This window comes from Choloepus didactylus, chromosome 1, assembly GCF_015220235.1.
Source record: "Choloepus didactylus isolate mChoDid1 chromosome 1, mChoDid1.pri, whole genome shotgun sequence".
Taxonomy (NCBI): domain Eukaryota; kingdom Metazoa; phylum Chordata; class Mammalia; order Pilosa; family Megalonychidae; genus Choloepus; species Choloepus didactylus.
In genome coordinates, this window is record NC_051307.1 from 112,220,188 (window position 1) to 112,242,705 (window position 22,518).

General features: G+C 35.1%; 1 protein-coding gene across 2 annotated transcripts in view; it reads left to right on the plus strand.

Moving 5' to 3' along the window:
- Positions 1–1,607: 1,607 nt before the first annotated feature.
- The window catches only part of CCDC39 (coiled-coil domain containing 39), a 42,021-nt gene continuing 21,110 nt past the window's right edge, over positions 1,608–22,518 (plus strand). For both annotated transcript variants that reach the window (XM_037839893.1, XM_037839900.1), the window contains exons 1-9: positions 1,608–1,998; positions 10,999–11,118; positions 13,896–14,042; positions 16,159–16,317; positions 17,102–17,194; positions 17,291–17,419; positions 18,671–18,862; positions 20,861–20,964; positions 21,293–21,425. In XM_037839893.1, the coding sequence (XP_037695821.1) occupies positions 1,909–1,998; positions 10,999–11,118; positions 13,896–14,042; positions 16,159–16,317; positions 17,102–17,194; positions 17,291–17,419; positions 18,671–18,862; positions 20,861–20,964; positions 21,293–21,425 (1,167 nt within the window). In that variant the 5' untranslated portion in view covers positions 1,608–1,908. The remainder of the gene's footprint in view (positions 1,999–10,998; positions 11,119–13,895; positions 14,043–16,158; positions 16,318–17,101; positions 17,195–17,290; positions 17,420–18,670; positions 18,863–20,860; positions 20,965–21,292; positions 21,426–22,518) is intronic.

Sequence of the window (22,518 nt, forward strand, 5' to 3'; positions counted from 1 at the left end):
ACACTAATAATTTTAAAAAGCAGCATTGCCACAACAAATCTCAAGTATAATAGCTATATGTGCCATCTTAACATATGCTGGATACTAACATTTTCATCAATAAGAATGACAAAACTATCATAAAATAAAGGGATTGGACAAGATGATCTATAAATTTGAGTCCTAAAATTCCATTCAGGTCAGAAATCTCTCTGCAATCTGATTCTCTCCTCATTCCCACTTTGGAATTTAAGCACTGTAAAAGGAGGGAATAAAATGCTTGCTAATTCCAGTCTTTGAAGACACCAAATCCACAAGAGTAAATTTATGGAAAACAATCTAAGCATAAAAAGACAAAGCCACTAAAGGAGGATTTCAAAAGTACAGGTAAAAAACCAACTGTAAGAAGATCTTTTCAGGACAATTGAAGAAAAATAAATATGGAATGGTTACTAGATGATATTGAAGAATTATTAATTTTATTAGAAAACAATAAACACTCCTAGCAATGAATGCTCAAGAATTCAGGGGTGAAATGTCATGATATCTGTGATTCACTTTAACATACTCAAACAAAAAAGATACAGATGAACACATATGGCAAAATATGTAAATTAAATTGAGGTGATCAGTATGTGGGGTTCATTATACTTTACTCTCTATTCATATGTACATTTAAAATACCTTATGATAAAAAGTTTAACAAAGTACAGGTAAGAAAATTAAAAAGGACAAAAAAGGTTACAGGTGGTTGCTTATGGGATATGCAAAATTAATTTATGCTCACAGTGCAGCAGACGGTATTCCGGCTCTTGAAGAGAGCATACTTTGGACTAGAAAGACTTGCATTCTAGTTTGGACCCTGCCTGCTTTAATCACTTCACCTCGGGGAACCTGTTTCTTTATCAAGAAAATGAAAGGATTAGATTAGTTAATTGCTTTGTTCTTTTCACTTCTGAGATGCTATGCAACAGAAGCAACTCAAATGCCTACCGGTGCCAAACAAATAAGTGAATTCGCGAAGTGCTTGCGGTCCAAAGGGGTCGCCTCCTCAGATGAATATTAATTTTAAGGTAATATGGGCTGACTGTTACCTAGCCTTTTTCCAAGAAAAGAAGGAAAAACAGATTTGCTTGTGAAATTCTAGATTTTAAAATGTCAACAAACCTAAATGCAAAGAAAAATAAAGTGTACGGGTGCCGGGGGAGAGTGGAGGGACAGCTAAAATCCGCGCTGCAAGTTTGCCGTCTCAGCGCCGTTCATATCTGCGGTCTGTTAGACATCTTAAGGGGCGGATGAGCACTGTGCTAGGAAGCCAGAAAGAAAACAACACAAAGATCAGAACAGCTAGCAATGATTCTAGGGAGTGAATTCTGTTTGAGAATACCATTCCGCTTCGGTCCACGCGATTTCATCTACAGCAGCAAATACAAAACTCAACAAACACCACTTGAAAAGAAAACTCGGTTTATCTTTGTTAGCTTGCATCTTCACTCGGCAAGCGGGCAACTGCGTAATACAATTCCATTCAAGTGCCCTGTGGCTCACCAGCCAAGCAGCGCCGGCGGCCACAGATTTTACACCCTCTAGGTTTGCCGGGAAACCACCCAGAACCACACTGTGATGGAAAGTTATGCCGGCGCCCGGCAACTCCAGTCAACCTCCGGAGAAAAAGCTGCTTGGCTTCCTCCGCCACTTATGAAGAATAAAAAGGTTCCACGAGCTCCAGGGAGGGATCTCTATCGGAAGTTTCGCATTCCGTCTTCAGCACTTCCTGTTTGGTAACTAAGAGCGCGGAACGGTTGCTAAGGCTCTGGTGGGAACGCCTCCGAGCTTTGCTGAGGTTGAGTCGGGTGCTGCTCACAGGCAATACGAAGAAGCAGGGCATTCTTCTGCTCCCTATCTGGGGTCCACCAATCGTTTGCCATAATGAGTAGCGAATTCCTGGCGGAGTTGCACTGGGAGGAAGGGTTCGCCATCCCGGTGGCGAATGAGGAAAACAAGATTCTGGAGGATCAGGTGAAGGCTAGGTGGGGTGGCGGGTCTGTTTGGGTGTTTTCTGGTTGTCAGGAATACCCGGGCTCTTTTATATCTCTCCTTTCCTTCCTTAGTCTCGTCCCTTCTCTGTCTAACGCTCCCTTGCACCATGTCCTCCCTTACTGGGCCCTCACTTTCGGTACTTGTTAAGCTTTATTATTATTTAAAATATTGAACAACAGTTAATTTTCAGGGTTTATAAAACCTCATCGATATTCCCTTCTCCTCTCGCACCCCGCTTACTCATTTCCAGCCGCCTGGGCAGGAGAGGAAAGGCCGGTTCCTGCGCCCACTTTTCCCTTTTTCAGAAGTAAGCCCTCCTTGGAAATGGACTTCTGAGGTGTCCGTAGCAACAGTTATTTGCAGATGTTTATAAACAATAAAACTTGTCCTGGTTGACTTTATTTTTTTAATGAGTTTCTGCCTATGATGTTTAAAGCTGAAGGTTTTCATGAGGGACAATCCAGTAAGAATGTAACATGTGTAATTTACCGCTTTTCAGAGTGAGAATTAAGTTTTCACATAATGCTATAAAGTATTTCACGTTGTAAGGAAGTATTTATACCAGCTTGAAATTAAGTTCCTGTTAGTTGTTGAAAAAAAATACAGCCGCTTCAGCAGGCTTTTAAAAACCTTGAGCAGTCTGAAGTTCCATTGTGTGACATGTTGTGTAGAAGAGAGTCTGAGAACAGATGATGCTTACACTACTTTAAAAAATAGAAGAGGTTTTTCTCCTCTGAAAATCTTTTGACTATCTTTTGAAAATAATGGAACTACTTTTCAAAAAATACTGAACTGTCTAATATAGAAGGTTGATTTTTTTTTCCCAAATGAGACAGTATGAGGAAATGTAAATACTCACTGGGTACCGAGTGCTAAGATGTAATAATGGTAAGAAGTATCCAGCCCTGGGTTCAGATCCTACTTACCAGTACTGAGCCTGTTTCTGCCTGTTTCTTCTTCTGTTAAATGGGAATAAATAAAATTACCTCACAAGGTTGTTATAAGTTTCTAAGGAAATAATGTAGTTGAAAGTTCCATATAAACATTAATTTTTTAGTATTATTGCCACTATATTTGTCTCACAAGATGTTGTATACATATTATTACATCAACTATTTTAGAAAAATTATGGAGTAGTAAAAAGAAGAAAAATAAGGGCAATGATCTCTTTTTCAGTTATTTTATTTTGTTTATTTCTATTAGAGAAGTTGTGGGTTACAGAAAAATCATGCATAAAAATACAGCATTCCCATATACCACCCTCACATTAACACCTTGCATTGATGTGGTATATTTGTTACAATTGATGAAAGCACATTTTTATACTTATATTATTAACTATAGCCTGTGGTTTAATGTAGGGTTCACTGTGTTGTACAGTTCCATGGAGTTGTTTAAAAAATTTATTCTAGTAACATATATTCAACCTAAAATTTCTCCTTTTAACCAAATTCAAATATGTAATTCAGTGTTGTTATGTTCACAATGTTGTGCTACCATCACCACCATCCATTAGCAAAACTTTTCAATCATCCCAAACGGAAACTTTGTACAATTTAAGCATTAACTCCCTATTCCATACCCCTACAAATCATACAAGATTTGTCCTTTTGTGTCTGACTTCTTTCACTCAGCCTGATGTCTTCAAGATCCATCCATATTGTCGCTTGTATTAGAACTTCATTCCTTTTTATAACTGAATAATAGTCCATTGCATTTACATACCACATTTTATCCATTTATCAGTTGATGGACACTTGGGTTGTCTCCATCTTTTGGCAGTTATGCTGCTATGAACATCAGTGTGCAAATACCTGTTCAGGTCTATTTTCAGTTCTTTTGTTAAATACCTAGAAATGGGATTGCCAGGTGATATGAAAACTGTATACTTAGCTTTCTGAGGAACTGCTCTACTAGTAGTCTTTCACAGCGGCTGCACCGTTTTACATTCCCACAAACAATGAATGTGTGTTCCTATTTCTCCACTACCTTTCCAACACTTGTAGTTTTCTGTTTGTTTTGTTTTTAATAGTAGCCATGCTAGTGGGTGTCAAGTGGTATTTCATTGTGATTTTGAATTGCATTATCCTAATGACTGATGATGTTGTTAAATATAGTCCGTGGCTTCATGTACTTATTGGCCACTTGCATATCTTCTTCAGAAAGATGTCTATTCAAGTCTATTGCCCATTTTTTCATTGGGTTGTTTGTTTGCTGTTGCGTTAAAGGATTTCTTTATACATTCTGGATGTTCAACCTTTATGGGATATGTGGTTTCCAAATATTGTCTCCCATTGAGTAAGTGGTCATTTTACTTTCATCATAAAGCCCATTGATGTGTAAAAGTTTTTAATTTTGATGAGGTCACATTTATCTGTTTTTTCTTTTGTTTCTTGTGATTTGGGTATAAAGTCTAAGAAACCATTGCCTAACACAAGGTCCTGAAGTTTTCTTCTAAGAGTTTGTATTTTTGGCTCTTATACTTAGGTCTGTGATCCATTTTGAGTTGATTTCTGTATATGGTGTGAGGAAGGGGCCCACCTTCAATCTTTTACATATGGAGATCCAGTTTTTCCAGCTCCATTTTTGAAGAGACTATTCTTTGACAATTGGGTGACCTTAGTTCCCCTGTCAAAAATCAGTTGGCTACTCTCTTCTCAAGCTAAGCCAACTTGGCAGGTGAACTCACTGCTCTCCCCCCCTTCGTGGGATCTGACTCCCAGGGGTGTAAATCTCCCAGGTAACGCAGGATATGACTCCTGGGGATGAATCTGGACCCAACATTGTGGGATTGAGAACATCTTCTTGACCAAAAGGGGAATGCAAAATGAAATGAAATAAAGTTTCACTGGCTGAGAGATTTCAAAAGGAGTTGGGAGGTAATTCTGGTAGACATTCTTATGCACTATATAGATAACCCTTTTTAGGTTTTAATGTATTGGAATAGCTAGAAGTAAATACCTGAAACTGTCAAACTGCAACCCAGTAGCCTTGACTCTTGAAGACGATTGTATAGCAATGTAGCTTACAAGAGGTGACGGTGTGATTGTGAAAGCCTTTATAGATCACACTTCCTTTATCCAGTGTATGGATAGATGAGTAGAAAAATGGGGACAAAAACTAAATGAAAAATAGGGTGGGAGGGTGACTTGGGTGTTCTTTACTTTTATTTTTTATTCTTATTTTCACTTTTTCTGGTACAAGGAAAATGTTCAAAAAATAGATTGGGGTGATGAATGCACAATTATATGATGGTACTGTGAACATTTGATTGTACACTTTGGATGATTGTATGGTATGTGAATATATCTCAGTAAAATTGAATTAAAAAAAATCAATGTCAGTTTTGGCAGAGGCAAAAGTCCTAATGGCATTAGAAAAGGAAATACCATTAACTTATTGATTTGATAATTTAAAAAATTTAAATGTGTTATGAATAATATTTAATGTTTTTATGTGTTAAACCAGTAATACATGTTCATTGAAGAAATTTTATAAAATTCAGAAATAAGTACAGAAAATAATTGACTTAAAAAAAATCAGTAGGCCATAAATCTGAGGGTTGATTTTTGAACTTGGAATTTGTTCTATATGTCTGTCCTTGTGCCAGTACCATGCTGTTTTTTTTTAATTAAATTGTTTTATTGAGATATATTCACATACCATACAATAATCATCTATGGTGTATAATCAGCTGTCTCCAGTACATCATATAGTTATGCATTCATCACCCCAATCTATTTTTGAACATTTTCCTTATACCAGAAAGATTCAGAATAAGAATAAAAAAAATAAAAGTAGAAAAGAACACCTAAATAACCCCTCCTCCATCCCACCCTATTTTTTGTTCAGTTTTTGTCCCCATTTTTCTACTCATCCATCCATACACTGGATAAAGGGAGTATGATCCACAAGGTTTTCACAATCACACTGTCACTCCTTGTAAGCTACACTGTTATACAATTGTCTTCAAGAGTCATGGCTACTGGGTTGGATTTTGATAGTTTCAGGTATTTACTTCTAGCTATTCCAATACATTAAAACCTAAAAAGGGTTATCTATATAGTGCATAAGAATGTCCACCAGAGTGACCTCTCACCTCCATTTGAAATCTCTCAGCCAGTGAAACTTTATTTTGTTTCGTTACTTTTCCCCCTTTTGGTCAAGAAGATGTTCTCAGTCCCACGCTGCTGGGTCCAGATTCATCCCCGGGATTCATATCCTGTGTTGCCAGGGAGATTTACACCCCTGGGAGTCAGGTCCCACATGGAGGGGAGGGCAGTGAGATCACCCACTGAGGTGAATACCATGCTGTTTTGATTACAGTGGCTTTGTAATAAATATTAAGATTGAGAAGTGTGAGTCCTCCAACTTAGTTCTTATTTTTCAAAATGGCTTTGTCTATTCTGGGCCCCTTAACCTTCCCTATAAATTTGATGATTGGCTTTTCCGTTTCTGCAAAGAAAGCTGTTGGATTGCATTGAATCTATCAATCATTTGAAATGGAATTGCCATCTTAACATTTTGTAGTCTTCTAGTCCATGAATATGGAATGTCCTTTCATTTATTTAGATCTTCTTTTAGTAATGTTTTATATTTTAATTTGTGCAAGTCCATTACATCCTTGGTTAGATTTATTCCTAGATAAGCGATTCTTTTAGTTGCTATTGTAAGTAGAATTTTTGTCTTGATTTCTTCTTCCAATTGTTCATTGCTAGTGTATAGAAATACTACTGATATTTGGATGTTGATCTTGTACCCTGCCACTTTGCTGAATTCGTTTATTAGTTCTAGGAGCTGTGTTGTGGATTTTTAAAGGATTTTCTGCACATAGGATCATGCCATCTGTGAATATGGATAGTTTTATCTCTTCATCCCCATTTGGATGCCTTTTATTTCTTTTTCTTGCCTAATTGCTCTGGCAGTGACATCCAGTACAATGTTAAATACCAGTGGTGACAGTGGTCATCTTTGTCATGTTCCTGATTTTAGAGGGAAAGCTTTCAGTCTTTCACCATTCAGAATGTTGTTAGCTGTGTGTTTTTGTATATGCCCTTTATCATGTTTAGGAAGTTTCCTACTATAGCCAGTTGTCTAAGTGTTTTTATCAACAAAGGATTTGGAGTTTGAGATGTTCATGTGTTTTTTTTTTTTTTCATTGTGTTGATGTGGTATATTACATTTATTGATTTTTCTTATTTCAAACCCTTGCATTACATGGGATAAACCCTACTTGATCTTGGTTTATAATCCTTTTAATGTGCTGTTGGATCAGTTTGCTAGTAATTGAGGATTTCTGCATATTCATAAGAGATATTGGTCTGTAATTTTCTTTTCTTGTGGTTTCTTTATCTGGCTTTGGTATGGGGTGATATTGGCCTCATAGAATGTATTAGGGAGTGATCCCTGTTCTTCAAGTGTTTGGAAGAGTTTGAGCAGGATTGGTGTTAATTCTTCTTGGAATGTTTGATAAAGTCCTTTATGAAGCCATCTGGTTCTGGCTTTTCTTTGTTGGGAGGTTTTTGATGACTGATTCAATCTCTTTACTAGTAATTGGTTTATTGAGATCTTCCATTTCTTCTTGAGTCAGTGCAGGTTTTTTGTGTGTCTCTAGGAATTTGCCCATTTCATCCAGGTTATCTAATTTGTCGGTATGCAGTTGTTCATAGTATCCTCTCAAAGTCCTTTTTATTTCAGTGGGGTTGATAGTAATATCCCCCTTCACATTTCTGATTTTAGTTATTTGTGTCCTCTCTTTTTTTCTTTGTCAGTCTAGCTAAAGGTTTGTCAACTTTATTGCTCTTTTCAAAGAACCAACTTTTGGTTTTTTGTTGATTCTCTTTTTTTTTTTTTAGTTCTCTATTTCATTTATCTCAGCTCTAGTCTTTGTTGCTTCCTTCCTTCTGCTTGCTTTGGGTTTAGTTTGTTCTTCATTTTCTTGTTCTTCCAATTTTTAGATTAGGTTTCTGATTTGAAATCTTTCTTCTTTTATTTTAATGTAAGCATTTAGAGCTATACATTTCCCTCAGCACTGGAGGGCCATAGTCTCTTCACTCAGAAAAATGCCAACATTAATCTCTGAATAAATTCTGACATTAAAAAAATAACTTTTGTCAGTTTAGGATAATCAAACAAAAGTATATAAAATGAAAAAAATAAGATATTTCCCCAAAGTATCCATGCTGACCATAGAAGTAACTGTCATGGCATTAGACATGGCATGCCAAACATCTTGGTGTACAGATATGTGACAAACAGAAAGAAGTAAATGGAATCCTACAATATGCTGTTTTTAATAGAAGCTATTAAATTTAATACTAATTATATTTAAGAGAAGAAAAAGAAATTGAATTTCAGATAAATTTTATTTGATCATAAGAGGTATTGATTGCTAAAAAATTCCTAGATTAAGAAAAACTACTTAAGATAAAATTATTATAAAATTATTTTCTTTTAAAACACTGCTTCAATTATACACAGTATTGACTAATTCTCTGTTCTTAAAGATAAGGAAATTAGCAGTCTTATTCGTCTTCCCATCTTTTCTTCTCCCATTAAAAATAGTAGTTTTATTATTTTTGTATTATCAAGGCTTATTTTATATACATTCTATTCAATGTCCTTAACTTACCACAATTGTTTAGTCTTAGTTTTATATTTAAATTGGTTTAATGGTCCTCACTGCAGCCACTTTTACCGAGTTTATCTTTTCTTGATTTTTTTGCATTTTGATTCATCTTTGAATTGGTTGGCTTTTATTTTCAAATGATTGTTTCACTAATGTCCTATAGTACTGTGCTTTTAATTTCTTGCATACTAGGTTGCCAGTTTGCTTCCTTGCATTGCCTTCTTTAATTTATATCTCTTAAATAATAGTATCAAATTTTCAAGATACACCTCCTACCCCACCCTCTCATCCCCTGTACTTCTTTCAATAGAACCATGTTTTCAATAGGACTGATTTTTCCATAGGTCTGTCTCACAACTGTTAACTTGTGAATTCCCTTTATTCCTTTATTGTATTGATGTTTTGATTCCTAGATCACATATGTTCTTTCTTGGATTATTTCCTAATTTTGCTGGAACACTTTCTGGTGTCTCTCTAAGAAAGGTTTGAGGGAGGTAAGCACTCTTAAACATTTGCGTCTTTTATTATCCTCATTATCTGATGGTAGTATGGCAGGGTAGAAGATGATAGGTTTAAAGTATTTTTTCCTTAGAATTTGGAAAGAATTGCCCCATTTTCTTCCAGCAGTGCTGTTGGTGAGTAGTCTGATATTAGTCTGATTTCCATTTCTTTTTAGGTTACCTTTTTTTTCTTTTTTTAAACTCTAGAAACTTTGGGGATTTTGTTTTATCTTTGCTGTTCTGAAATATCCTAATGGTGTGTTTAGGAATCGATGTTTCTTCATTGTATGGGCATAGAGTCATAGCATTCTTGAAATTAACACCTTTTATTTCTGAAATATTTTATTATTTCTGTGATAATTTTTTCCCCTCTATTTTATTTATCCTTTTCCTGGCTCTCCTGTTAGTCAGATATTAGACTTGCTAAATTAATCTTCCATGTCTTTTAATTTTTCTCTCATTTCTTTCTGTCTCTTCATCTTTTAGTTCTACTTTCTGTGAAATTTCCTTCAGTTTTATCTTTTACATATTCCATTGCAGTTTTTATTTTGGCAACTCTATCAATCATATTTTTAATTTTCAATTTCTCTGCTTGTTGCTTTTTTGTAGCACTGTTGTCTTATTTTAGGAGTACAATATCATTTCCCAATTTCTCTGATTGTGTATGTGTATACGGGTATGTGTGTGTTTAGTTCTTGTCTTCTGTGTCCTGAATTATCTGTTTACTCTGGGATCAGGTTTTTTTGTTTTTTATCTGTTTGTTTGTTTTATCTTGATATCCCTCATGCGATGTAAGTTTTCAAAAAATATCTTTGATCCTTGCTTTGTGCTTTTATTTTAAGAAAGAGGCAATAAAACATTGTTTGAGAACTCTGTGGGGAAGGGATTGGTCAACTGGGGAGTGTTAGGTGTTACGCTGTCTTTCAAATGGCAGGTGCTTTTGCTCTGGGAACATTATGCAAGATAAGAGACATAGTTGATGAAAAAATAAAGCGGTCATAAAACTGTACATACTAAACAATGCTACAGATAAGTACACAAAGTAAAAGCTATTATAAATGCAAGTAGATCTTCACAAAAATACAATTTTAGTGGAATATTTCAATATGTACCACCTCAGAATTCGACAACTCTAATAGACAAAAATAAAATAAAGATATAAAGGGTATGAATAATACAATCAAAAATAAAAACATTTTTTGTTGAGTAAAGCTTTGAGAGGTTACATATTCTAATGGCCCTGAGAACCTATCTTATAATGTCCTAAAATTTGTTTGTTTGTTTTCCATTTATTCTGTTTTGCTTCTATTCAGGATTCAAATCCAAAGGCACACACAATATATTAAGAAAGGGGCTCTAAGCACATGAGAGTTTGTTGTTCTGTTAAGCTTAACCTAAATCTGTGGGTTTTGAATAAGAATTAAAGGAGGAGAAATCTTGCCTGGTGTCCAGCCACTATTCAGAATTGTTTGTGTTCTATGTTTTTATTATATCTTGTTACTATGCCCTTGTTTACTTGAGATCTTGTAGATTAATTATGGAATAGAATCTCCCTTTTCCTGCTAAGAATACAGTATGGTGTATGAAAAAATGCATTTTAGCAGTTGACCCTGCTACTGCTGTAAATCTGAGACTTCTGTTCCATGTAATATGCTGCTAATTTTCCTACAGCAGTCTCCACATTGCAGCACTATTTTATAATATTGAAAATATCAGAAGTTCAAATCGACATTTAAAGAAGCAAAGTAAATAAACCCTATTTTTCTTTAATAAACCCTATTTTTCTTTTGACTTTAGGTCCCACAGTCTCTTGGTAGGATTTTGGTTAATTCTAGAATTTATTATTTATAGTTGTCAAAGCTGCAAGAAGAAAGGTCAAGCTTGCAAGATCAGCTACGTGACTATGAAGATCGAATTAATGCTATGACTTCTCACTTTAAAAATGTTAAGCAGGAGTTCTCGTTTACACAGGTACAAACAATGTGGAAATTCTTGTTGATTATATCATATCACGGAGCATGTCACAGAGCATTTACATCTCTGATTTTATTTTAGAGATGTAATAGGAAACTTCAGCATAACTAAACTATGGTAAACATAAGCTTGAAAGTGAAAGTAGGTAGAAAAAAGGCTTTGAGGAACTTACTGCCACCAAGTTCAAGTAAAATCAATTCATGTGAAGGAGAAATCATCATTCAAACAATGTAATATAATATTAGGCAGCGGATTATATAAGACGGGGACAATGATGGCAGTGAGAAATGATGTCTGTAAGCAAAAATAGACCTGATATAACATGTTTCTATTTACTTTTTAAATTTTTCAGCACAAACCACTGAGACCATTTTGAATGGGGGAAAATAGTCCACACACTTCAGTAGCCCCTAGGACATCATAGAATTTTAGCATAGTTCAAGCACTGAATTTTATAATTATAATCCTGAGATGATAAAAAAGTTAAATTATATTTAGGAGGCTTTTATAAGATAATTGGGAAAAGTGTAATGTCTTTCAGAAATATTTTTAACACATAATGATAAAAGTTAAAACTTGAAGTTATTAAGTAAGCTTGTTTTGTGGAAATCTCTTTGTGTGTATTACCTTACTCACTGATGATGCCCAGAAAGCCAGATAGCTCAGCAAATCAGCATTTTAAAGTTTACTAATATCCATTTAAAACTTTTTTTTTGAATGCATCTATTTCTGAGTGTTCTAGTTTGCTAATGCTTCACTGGAGGATGGCCAATGGCGTCCGGAAAACCTCTGTTAGCTGGGAAGGCACGTGGCTGGCGTCTGCTCCAAAGTTCTGGTTTCAAAATGGCTTTCTCCCAGGATATTCCTCTCTAGGCTTCAGCTTCTCTCCAAAATGTCACTCTCAGTTGCTCTTGGGGCATTTGTCCTCTCTTAGCTTCTCCAGAGCAAAAGTCTGCTTTTAAAGGCCGTCTCCAAAATGTCTCTGTAAGCTGAAGCTCCTCTCTCAGTTCCAGTGCATTCTTCAAAGTTTCCCTCTTGGCTTAGCTCCTCTTCAAACATCACTCACAGCTGCACTGAGTTCTTTCTCTTTGAGTCCGCTCATTTATCTGGCTCCACTGATCAAGGCCCACCCTGAATGGGTGGGGCCATGCCTCCATGGGAATATCTCATCAGAGTCATCACCCACAGCTGGGTGGGGCACATTCCAAGCAAATCTAATCAGCACCAAAACGTCTGCCCCACAAGACTGCATCAAAGATAATGGCGTTTGGGGGACACAATACATTCAAACTGGCACACTGAGAAAAGTATTTAATTCTTAAAAGTGAACAGTCATATCTTAATACCAATTCATAATTAATATAGATAATTATTTTCACGGTTTACAAGTTTTATTAGAAAGCTTCAAATATAATGACAGATTTTAAGAGCAGTTTTCTAGATTCTTGAATCCTGATCTGATTGAGTAAATGATAAACTTTTTGAAACAGTATCTTTTCCTCAAATTATTTTTAAGCCACTGAGTTGGGGACTAGAGAGACAGAGACTGTATGTGTAGCTCATTATAGTTAAACCCCAATTAAAGAGGATAATAGAGTTAAAAGACAGTAAATCTCCTACAACATTAACACCTTTAATAATATAAATTAATACTGTGAATAATAACTTTGAAGCACTACAAAATCAGTAGTGCTTCAAAGTTATTTTGAACAAATACTATTTTTTAAATAAAACCTAGCACAAAGGCATGATTGGATATTAATATATTCTAGGAAATATTTACAGCCATTGATAATTAAATAATTATTTAAAAATTATCTCTGTTGATTAGAATTTGTGATAAATTCATGTTCTAGTTTGCTAATGCTGCGGAAATACAAAACACCAGAAATGGATCAGCTTTTATAAAGGGGGTTTATGTGGTTACAAAGTTACAGTCTTAAGGCCATAAAGTATCCAATGTAAGTCATCAACAATCAGGTACCTTCACTGGAGGATGGCCAATGGTGTCTAGAAAACCTCTGTTAGCTGGGAAGGCACATGGCTGGCATCTGCTCCAGAGTTCTGGTTTAAAAATGGCTTTCTCCCAGGACGTTCCTCTCTAGGCTGCAGTTCTTCAAAAATGTCACTCTTAGTTGCTCTTGGAGTGTTTGTCCTCTCTTAGCTTCTCCAGAGCAAGTCTGCTATCAATGGCTGTCTTCAAAATGTCTCTCATCTGCAGCTCCTCTGCTTTCTTCAAAGTGTCCCTCTTGGCTGCAGCTCGTCTTCAAAATGTCTCTCCCAGCTGCACTGAGTTCCTTCTGTTTGTCAGCTCATTTATATGGCTCCAGTGATTTAATTTAGACCCACCCTGAATGGGTGGGGTAACACCTCCATGGAAATTATCCAATCAGAGTCATCACCCACAGTTGGGTGGGGTGCATCTCCATGGAAACACTCAAAGAATTACAATCTAATTAACACTGATAGGTCTGCCCACACAAGATTACATCAAAGATAATAGTTAAGTCTTGCTGTATAAACTTTGGTTTTCTTTGGTTTCCCTAGACCAACATGATATCTGAAAACTGCTAACAATAGTATTTTCTCTTTGCACAAACCATGGACTACACTGTCATCACAAAGTTGAATGTGGTATAGGCTTCAGAGTAGTGGAATTGATAATACTTAATTAAGACTTTTGTTCAAATTTTATTTTTTGTCTAATGGTTGATTATAAATATTTCATAACATTAAATTTTAGAAGTCTTTCTGTCTTGTATGGTATTCTGTAGTCTCTTTGCAAAGCCAGGGAGAATGAGATTGAAAGTGAAGAACATTTTAAGGCTATTGCTCAAAGAGAACTGGGACGAGTGAAGGATGAAATTCAACGACTAGAAAATGAGATGGCTTCAATACAGGAAAAGAAAAGTGAAAAAGAGGTATGTGTTGAAATGTTACCTAAAATTCTGTACTACAGCTCCCTCTTCCCTCACCAAACAAGTACTGATTTCTTCTTCTGTACAGGAAAGGCATTCATTAGTTTCCTGGCATTTACTTACATTGTTTTTTTGGACAATGAAAGGTACATGGAGTTGTGATTTGAATGAGACAATAGTAGACTGTTACATTTATTTTCCCTTTATTCATTTACCAGCTACTTGTTAACCTTATATGTACAAAGCACAAAGCACCATGCTGGCTACTGGTTACAGAGTACTAGGCATAATTTATATGCATAAGTATACCTTTGTAAAAGCCACATTTAAAAAAGTCACTTTTAAGTTTAAATTTCATTTTTCATTTAAAAAGTTTTTTTTGTCTTTTCTTTAGTTAACTAATTTGTTGTATATATGTAGATTTTCTATTGTATTAATTTGTATTTGTTGGTATATTAGTCTCTATATTCCAATATGAATCTATATTTGTTAAATAAATAAATTCACAGAAATATTTTTATCTCCTTAACTTCTATGTGTACTTAAATTTGAGGTGCTTCTGAAATTTCTATGTAAGAGGATCTTAGGGGCAGCAATCTGAATGGAAATGGGACTGAAGGGGACTTGTCTTGGGCTTGGGCTACCATATCAAGCACATTATTTTTACTAAGATTGCATATACATTTAGGTGGCTTTGGGAGAGTGACTAATGTTATTGTTGTGGGAAAGCTACCCTAACGCCTTTTTAAGCTAACTTTGGCTCAATTATTGATGTCACCTTTGTAAAACCCTCTCTCTCCTACAATGCTGCTGGAATGCAAAACACCAGAAATTGATTGGCTTTAGAAAAGGGGGTTTATTTGGTTACACAGTGTTCTAGTTTGCTAATGCTGCCAGAATGCAAAACACCAGAGATGGACTGGCTTTCATTAAAGGGGGTTTATTTGGTTACACAGTTACAGTCTTAAGGCCATAAAGTGTCCAAGGTAACACATCAGCAATCGGGTACCTTCACTGTAGGATGGACAGTGGTGTCTGGAAAACCTCTGTTAGTTGGGAAGGCATGTGGCTGGTGTCTGCTCCAAAGTTCTGGTTTCAAAATGGCTTTCTCCCAGGACATTCCTCTCTAGGCTGCAGTTCCTCAAAAATGTCACTCTTAGTCGCACTTGGGATATTTATCCTGTCTCAGCTTCTCTGGAGCAAGAGTCTGCTTTCAACGGCTGTCTTCAAACTGAATCTCATCTACAGCTCCTGTGCTTTCTTCAAAGTGTCCCTCTTGGCTGTAGCTCCTCTTCAAAACATCACTCACAGCTGCACTCGGTTCCTGCTGCCCGTCAGCTCATTTATATGGCTCCACTGATCAAGGCCCACCCTAAATGGGTGAGGCCATGCCTCCATGGAAATACCTCATCAGAGTTATCACCTACAGTTGGGTGGGGTGCATTTCCATGCAAATCTAATCAGCACCAAAACGTCTGCCCACACAAGATTACATCAAGGATAATGGCGTTTGGGGGGACATAATACATTCAAACTGGCACACACAGTTATAGTCTTAAGGCCATAAAGTGTCCATCAGCAAAGGGTACCTTCACTGCAGATAGGCCATTGGCATCTGGAAAACCTGTGTTAGCTGGGAAGGCACGTGGCTGGCGTCTGCTTGCTCCCAGGTTGCATTTTGGTGTTCTCCAAAATGTCTGTATCAGCTTCCAACTGCTGTCTTCAAAATGTCTGTCTCAGCTACAACTGTGAGCTCCTTATGTCTGAACTTATATAAGGCTCTAGTAAACTAATCAAGGCCCATGCTGAACGGGCATGGCCACACCTCCACGGAAATACTGAGCCAACAGGTTCCAACCTAATCCACACTAATATGTCTGCCCCCACAAGATTGCATTAAAGGATATGGCTTTTTCTGGGGGACATACTATATACAAACCAGCACAAACAATTAAAAGTATGATAATTATTTAAATAAATATGGTATTTTATAAATATCCAGAAAGCAGGGACAGGATCTCTTCTTACTTTTTAATATTTTCTGTAGTATATAATGTTATGTTTTATTTTCCTTTGTATAGTAAATTATGTTTCATAATCTTTCTCTCTCGGGAAGTAGAATAGCATATTTAAAGCTACTCAAAAATTGGATGGATTGAAGTGTCAAATGAACTGGGACCAGCAAGCACTGGAAGCTTGGTTAGAAGAATCAGCTCATAAAGACAGTGATGCCCTCACTCTTCAGAAGTATGCACAACATGATGATAATAAAATTAGGGTGAGAAATTATAAATTGTAACTGCCAGTTTTTCTCTGAATTTGTAGTATGTCTACAGGTTTTCCTAAAATTGTGCTTATAATTTTTCAAGTTCTTAAGCTTTTTGTGTCAGGGACTCCTTTGAGAATCTGGTAAAGCCAAGAATCCTCTCTTTAAAAAATGGCTTTACTCAAATGTCCACAAAATTTTGCAGACAGCTTTATGGATCCTCTGAGACCCCTCAACCGTTCCAGGTTAAGAATCCTATTTAGATGGAGTCTCAAAAGTATTTCAGGAAACAAAGTTTTGTACTAGAACTTCTTATAAGTATTTTAGACAAAATTTATTTTTGTCTAAAAAGGTTATATATATATAGCTTTTGCTCATTTGAGACTGTAGTGCTATTGATTATTTGGTATATTATGATCATCACTTAAAATATACTTATAATTAAATCTGGTAATACTAACAAAGTTTTGCTATTTCCTAGTGGATATAATACCAAATGCATTCATTCTTTTATATCATTTTAAATGGCAAATTATAGTTTAATCTTTTTTTCTGATTTACTTTAAAAAGTATAAATCTTTTAAGAAACAATTGAGTTTTGATTGTAGCTGATTACGAACACATTAGATTAGCACTTTAGGGAAAAGATAAGGAAAATATATATTATTTTATAGTTTTGTATATCAAATAAATGTGTATATATATATATAATACTTCACGTCAGAAATGGCATTCAACAGCTTTTAAGTTAATAACATGATAATTATAAATATTTTTGCTTGTTACTACCTTACAGGCACTGACACTACAGTTAGAAAGACTGACTTTGGAATGTAATCAGAGAAAAAAGTTACTTGAAAACGAACTGACAGAGACTCTAAGTGCGCAGGTTGGTTCAGTGAAGATTTAAATTTCTTAGTTTTCAAGACGATGTTTGCAAAAGAACTTAAATTCACAGAAATGTTCTTTGCTCTCTCTTTTACAGTTAGAATTGGATAAGGCAGCACAAGATTTTCGAAAGATTCATAATGAAAGACAAGAACTCATTAGACAATGGGAGAACACAATAGAACAGATGCAGAAGAGGGATCAAGACATAGATAACTGTGCCTTGGTAAAGTAGTTGTTCGGTCCGTGCAGTGTTCAGCTGTATTTAACTCTTGTGTTTAACTCATTCATTTCAAATGTAAATCACATTTTTATTTGAAAGTTACTTTTGCAGCAGGATTCACTAGTTTTGGTAAATGTTTTTCAAAGCTTACTCTGTATCCATTTAGAAATGTGATTTTATGAAGATTATTTACCTACAGTATTATAATGCCTGGATTGGATCCTGCCATCTCTGATGGAACATTTCTAAAGCTTACTGATTTCGGAACACGTGCCCCAATCCATCCCTGTCCAGTTTCCTAGAATTAATTGGTTGGTGGGAACCCATTTTGGAAAACTTGAAAAAACTTGAAATTTTAGGAAAATTTTTCCTTTTCCCTCCAGTTCATCCAATGCATTGCCATCGAATCACTTGTACAAACCACAGCTGATTTTTTATCCCCCACTTAACTTCTTTGTTCCACACTGCTTAAAAGTTGAAGCTCTTTAACTTGGCAGTTGAGTTTCTTCACAATTTTGCCATGAGCTCTACCTTTCCATCCTCATCCCTTTCATCCATACTTCACTCTTATTTAGTGTTGCCCCTTCCCATCCCAGCCCTCCTATCCTATTCTTTAACCATGTTAGACTATTTATGCATCTCCATTGATTTTTGTAGACCTGATTTAAATGATGCTTCTTGGGTAATACCTTTTAGGGACTCTTCTTGGATAGAATTCATCATTTCTGTGTTTCCATAGTACTTTGTCCACATATCTATTATATAGTACATTGTGTATGCTATTTATCTTTCTATCCCCAACGCTAGCAAAAGGCCTGAGTGAAATACATTTCTATTGAAACCAATCACTAATATGTAAGTTTCCAAAGATAAAGAAAATGATACTGTAAAATATTTGGAAAATCTAATTGAAACCTAATACTCTGTGAGTAATGTTCAACACTGTTATTTTTTTAGGTGTCACTCCTTTCATTCATAAAAGCTTATCTATTTTTTTCATCTCTTTAGCAAAGATCCAGATAAATGAAAGAAAATACATAGAACTTGAAAAATATGAGCTTATAGATATTGTTGTGTAGCTTATTAATTTTTTTGTTTTTCTTCATATAAAAATAGCATCTTTAAAAAGCTTTTAAGATGTTTTAGTAAATAAATACCAAATATAATAATAAAAAAATGGAAACTCAATTTTTTTAGTTTCAGTTTTGTCATATGGATACATTTAATTAAACATTTTTTTTTTTTTAATCCCAGGCATTATCAAGGATAAAGCAGGAAATAAGAGAAAAAGAAAGTTTGGTTAAAGAAAAGATCAAGTTTTTGGAGAGTGAGATTGGGAATAATGCAGAGTATGAAAAAAGAATTTCTGCTGCTGATCGTAAGGTTTTAAAATGTAGAATGGACTATCAGCAGCATGAAACTAATAGAAATCAACTGAAGGATGAGGTATGTGAGCTATAATGATGGCTTTGTGTGTTTATGATAGATTATTATTTAAGCATAAAGTCATACTTCAATGAAGGACCTGCTTTCTAGTTCTTTTTATTACATCCCTTCATGTTTTGAAACCCTTAGGATATTCCAACTGAGCCCCTGAACGGTGAAGGCTCCAGTTGGTGCCATTTACCTCACAGGTGATGTGAAGTGCAGTCTCCGGAGTTATGCAGACTGTACCACACCTGCCCACCATATTAAGGGACCTGAGGCCAAAGGTTCCCCAAGGATTTAGTCTGGAAATCATAATGACAAGATAACAGGCAAATGCAAAGATGGATATTCCGCAGTATTATCAAAGATAATCTCCAGTGCTACATGTGCATGTACAGTTTTAACTCTCGACTTCTAGGAGGAGCTACCAGTTTATCTTTAGTTTCTCACCTTCTTAAGGAATAATATTTCAGTCTTGCTAGTTGGACAATGTGATAAAATACTTGGCAGCAGAATAAGAGATAAGAAGACTTCCCCTGCCTTGTTCTTTTCTTCTTTTGCAGGCATAAATGCTAACTAGATTATTCCATAGGGAAAGTAAGTGATCCCCTTGGTTAGCAAAAAAATCTTTATGAAATTTGTGCTTGAGGCCATATTACCTAATGTTAGATGGGAAATTGGAATATTGTATTTATTTTGTTCTATAAATTATACATTTTGTCTTTGATAGAGAAGGAAAGATTTTTTTTTCTGTCCAAAGGGAAATGATTACAGAAGATCCTTAAAAAAACCCCAAAATATGTTAATTTCTTTCCTAAATTACATGTCACTGCTTCCAGCTCATTCGTAAAAATGTTGAAGTTTAAACCAATTGCAGAAAAGAATGCAGGGATTTGTTTTGTTTGTCTCTTTGTTTGTTCATCCATGTATCAGTCATTAATTTGTAATTTATTTAGATATGATTCATATACCATAATTCATCCTTTTAAAGTGTACAGTTCATAGCTTTTTGGTATATTCACAGAGTCGTGAATATACCAACACCACTATTTAATTTAAGAACATTTTGTCGCCCCTAAAAGAAATCCAATATCCATTAACAGTCACTCCCAATTCCTTCCTCCTCCCAACCCCAGGCAGTACTAATGTACTTTCTGTCTCTATGGATTTGCCTATAAATATAAATATAAATGAAATAATATGATATGCAACCTTTTGTGGCTGGCTTATTTTACTTAGTATAATGTTTTCAAGGTTCATATGTGTTGTAACATATATCAGTACTTCGTTTTTATGCAGAATAATATACCATTGTATGCATGTACTACACTTTGTTTATCCATACATCAGGTGATGAACCTTTGAGTTGTTTCCACTTTTGGGCTATTATGAAACATGTTGCTTTGAACATTCATATTCAAGTTTTTATGTGGAAGGGAATTGATTTTCTAAATATTTTTACATACTTCTGGGGGGTAGAGCCTCACTTTTACAGTGGGATAGTTTAATCCTAATTCTCTTTAATAGTTTTCAGAGATTTTTAATGGAAGAGAAAATTGCGGTCTTGGGTTTTCCATTTTAACAACTTAAATTAGCAGTAAAACGTGTATCATTAGTTAGGAAGATGATATATATTAGACTGTCTTGAAATTCTCCTAAATCCAATTAGACTTACGATTTTCATCAGCACTTTTATCTAATATGTATCAATTTATCTTGAATCTTAGGATGCGTTCTTATTGAGTAGGCCTAGTGATATTGGCTATTTCTGCATTTACTTTCAACATATATATGTATGTTTCTGTAATTTGCCAGTATTATACAAGTTGTTTAAAATTAAATATCAACGCAATAATAAAAACTTAAAATTTTAATTACAGCAAAAATGTCACCGTATTTATGAGTGTAATAAAGATTAAACTTATTCAAAATGGATAGAGTAGAACTTCTCAGAAATGAAATGAATTTATAAGATATAAAGTACATATAAATTTCTGTCTGTTAATTAATAAATAGCTGGAGTGTTTAAAAGCCACAGTGAATAGAAGTTCCAGTGATTTACAAGCACTGAGGAAAAATATTTCCAAATTAAAGAAGGACACTCAAGAAGAAACATCAAGGTATGAAGAAAGATATTTTGATATGTTTATGGTTTTCTAGTACTTCTAGAAAAATTATTAAATTTTTAAGTTTTTTGTTAAATAACTGCAAAATTATAGTTACTAAATTATTAGACTTAAAAAATGTTACTGACTTTTTTATCACAGTGGCTCAGGAATGGCAATATTTTTGGCCTATTATTTTGAATATATATTGCTAATAAAAAGGTTTGAAACAAAAGAAAACCTCAAGTTATATGTCGAAGTCCTTGAAGAATAAACTACTCCTTGTTCATTTGTATTACTTTGTAGACATAGTTTCCATCTTTTCCTCATAATTTTTCTTTAGGTTAAAACAAATTAAATCTAATAATCAGAACATAAGAATAAATTTAAAACAGATAACTGAGAAAACCATGTCTGTAGAAGAGAAAGCTACCAATTTGGAAGATATGCTAAAGGAAGAGGAAAAGGAAGTAAAGGTAAAGTTTAGTTTTAATTTTTAAAATCACAACATATTTAGAATAGTGAATGATGAATAGTGACTTTTGGGATCAGAGGCTAGGAGATCACTTCAAGGCTCTGTGTATGATTCATTTGTTATCAGAGTTTTTGGACCTCTTCTTGTTTTGATTCTGAAGATGTTTCTGACCTCCTCTCTTCTTAAGCTCCTAATTTCTCCATTTGCTCCACTTTCAGTATTTAACTTTGGTGTGTTCTTTTGTACACTGTATCCTAGATTCCATTCCCTCCCAATGCCTAAGACACCTAGTTTCTGTGTCCTGCCGTCATCTACATACATATTGACATATTACATACATATCTTCAAAAGAACCCTTGTTTTCCACTTGATTTCCTCCTGGTTTTTGTCTTAGTTTTTATATTTGCTTGTGACCAAATTTTCCTCAAATGGCCAACATTCATCATTTGTATTTTTTCGTCATTTACATTTTTTTAACCCCTTACAATCTGGCGTGATTTAATGGAAAATGGGTTCTAGAATGCTATCCCTTTGCTAATTCTACCGGTATCCCCTTCTACCTCAATCTCTTTGGCATGTTGGTAACATCAAAGCCAATTTTTGAGGAACTGGAAAAGGCTGCTTCACCATTTCCTCTTTGAAAACTTCAAAGTGCCTTCTAAGTGTGACCTGACACTGTAGGCACTTCTCCTTGCTTTTATTCTTTTAAGAGAGAGGAGGGGAGGATTTAAATTGAAGACGCTGGCAAAACGTCCCGATATTTGCTGGGGCTTATATTAAGTATAGTTTCTCTTATATTTGGATATGCTGTTCTGTGTCTAAAATACCTGAGTAATGAGGTCATGCAGCAATCTTGACTTGAATGGTGTTTGAGTCCAAATTGTACATTATTTAAAAAAGTTTTTTTTCCCCTAAGAGTGTCATTTTTGGTATATCTATTTGGTAGATCTATTTGAAGCCTTGAATAGATTGGAAGCCTCAAGGGTCAAGATAGGTCTGCCTCCTAAGAGAGGAGCTCTGGGCATGGGGAACAGGTCTCCATTTCCCAGAAGGCTGCACATGGTAGGGAGGCCAACTGGAGGCAGAATGTGAGT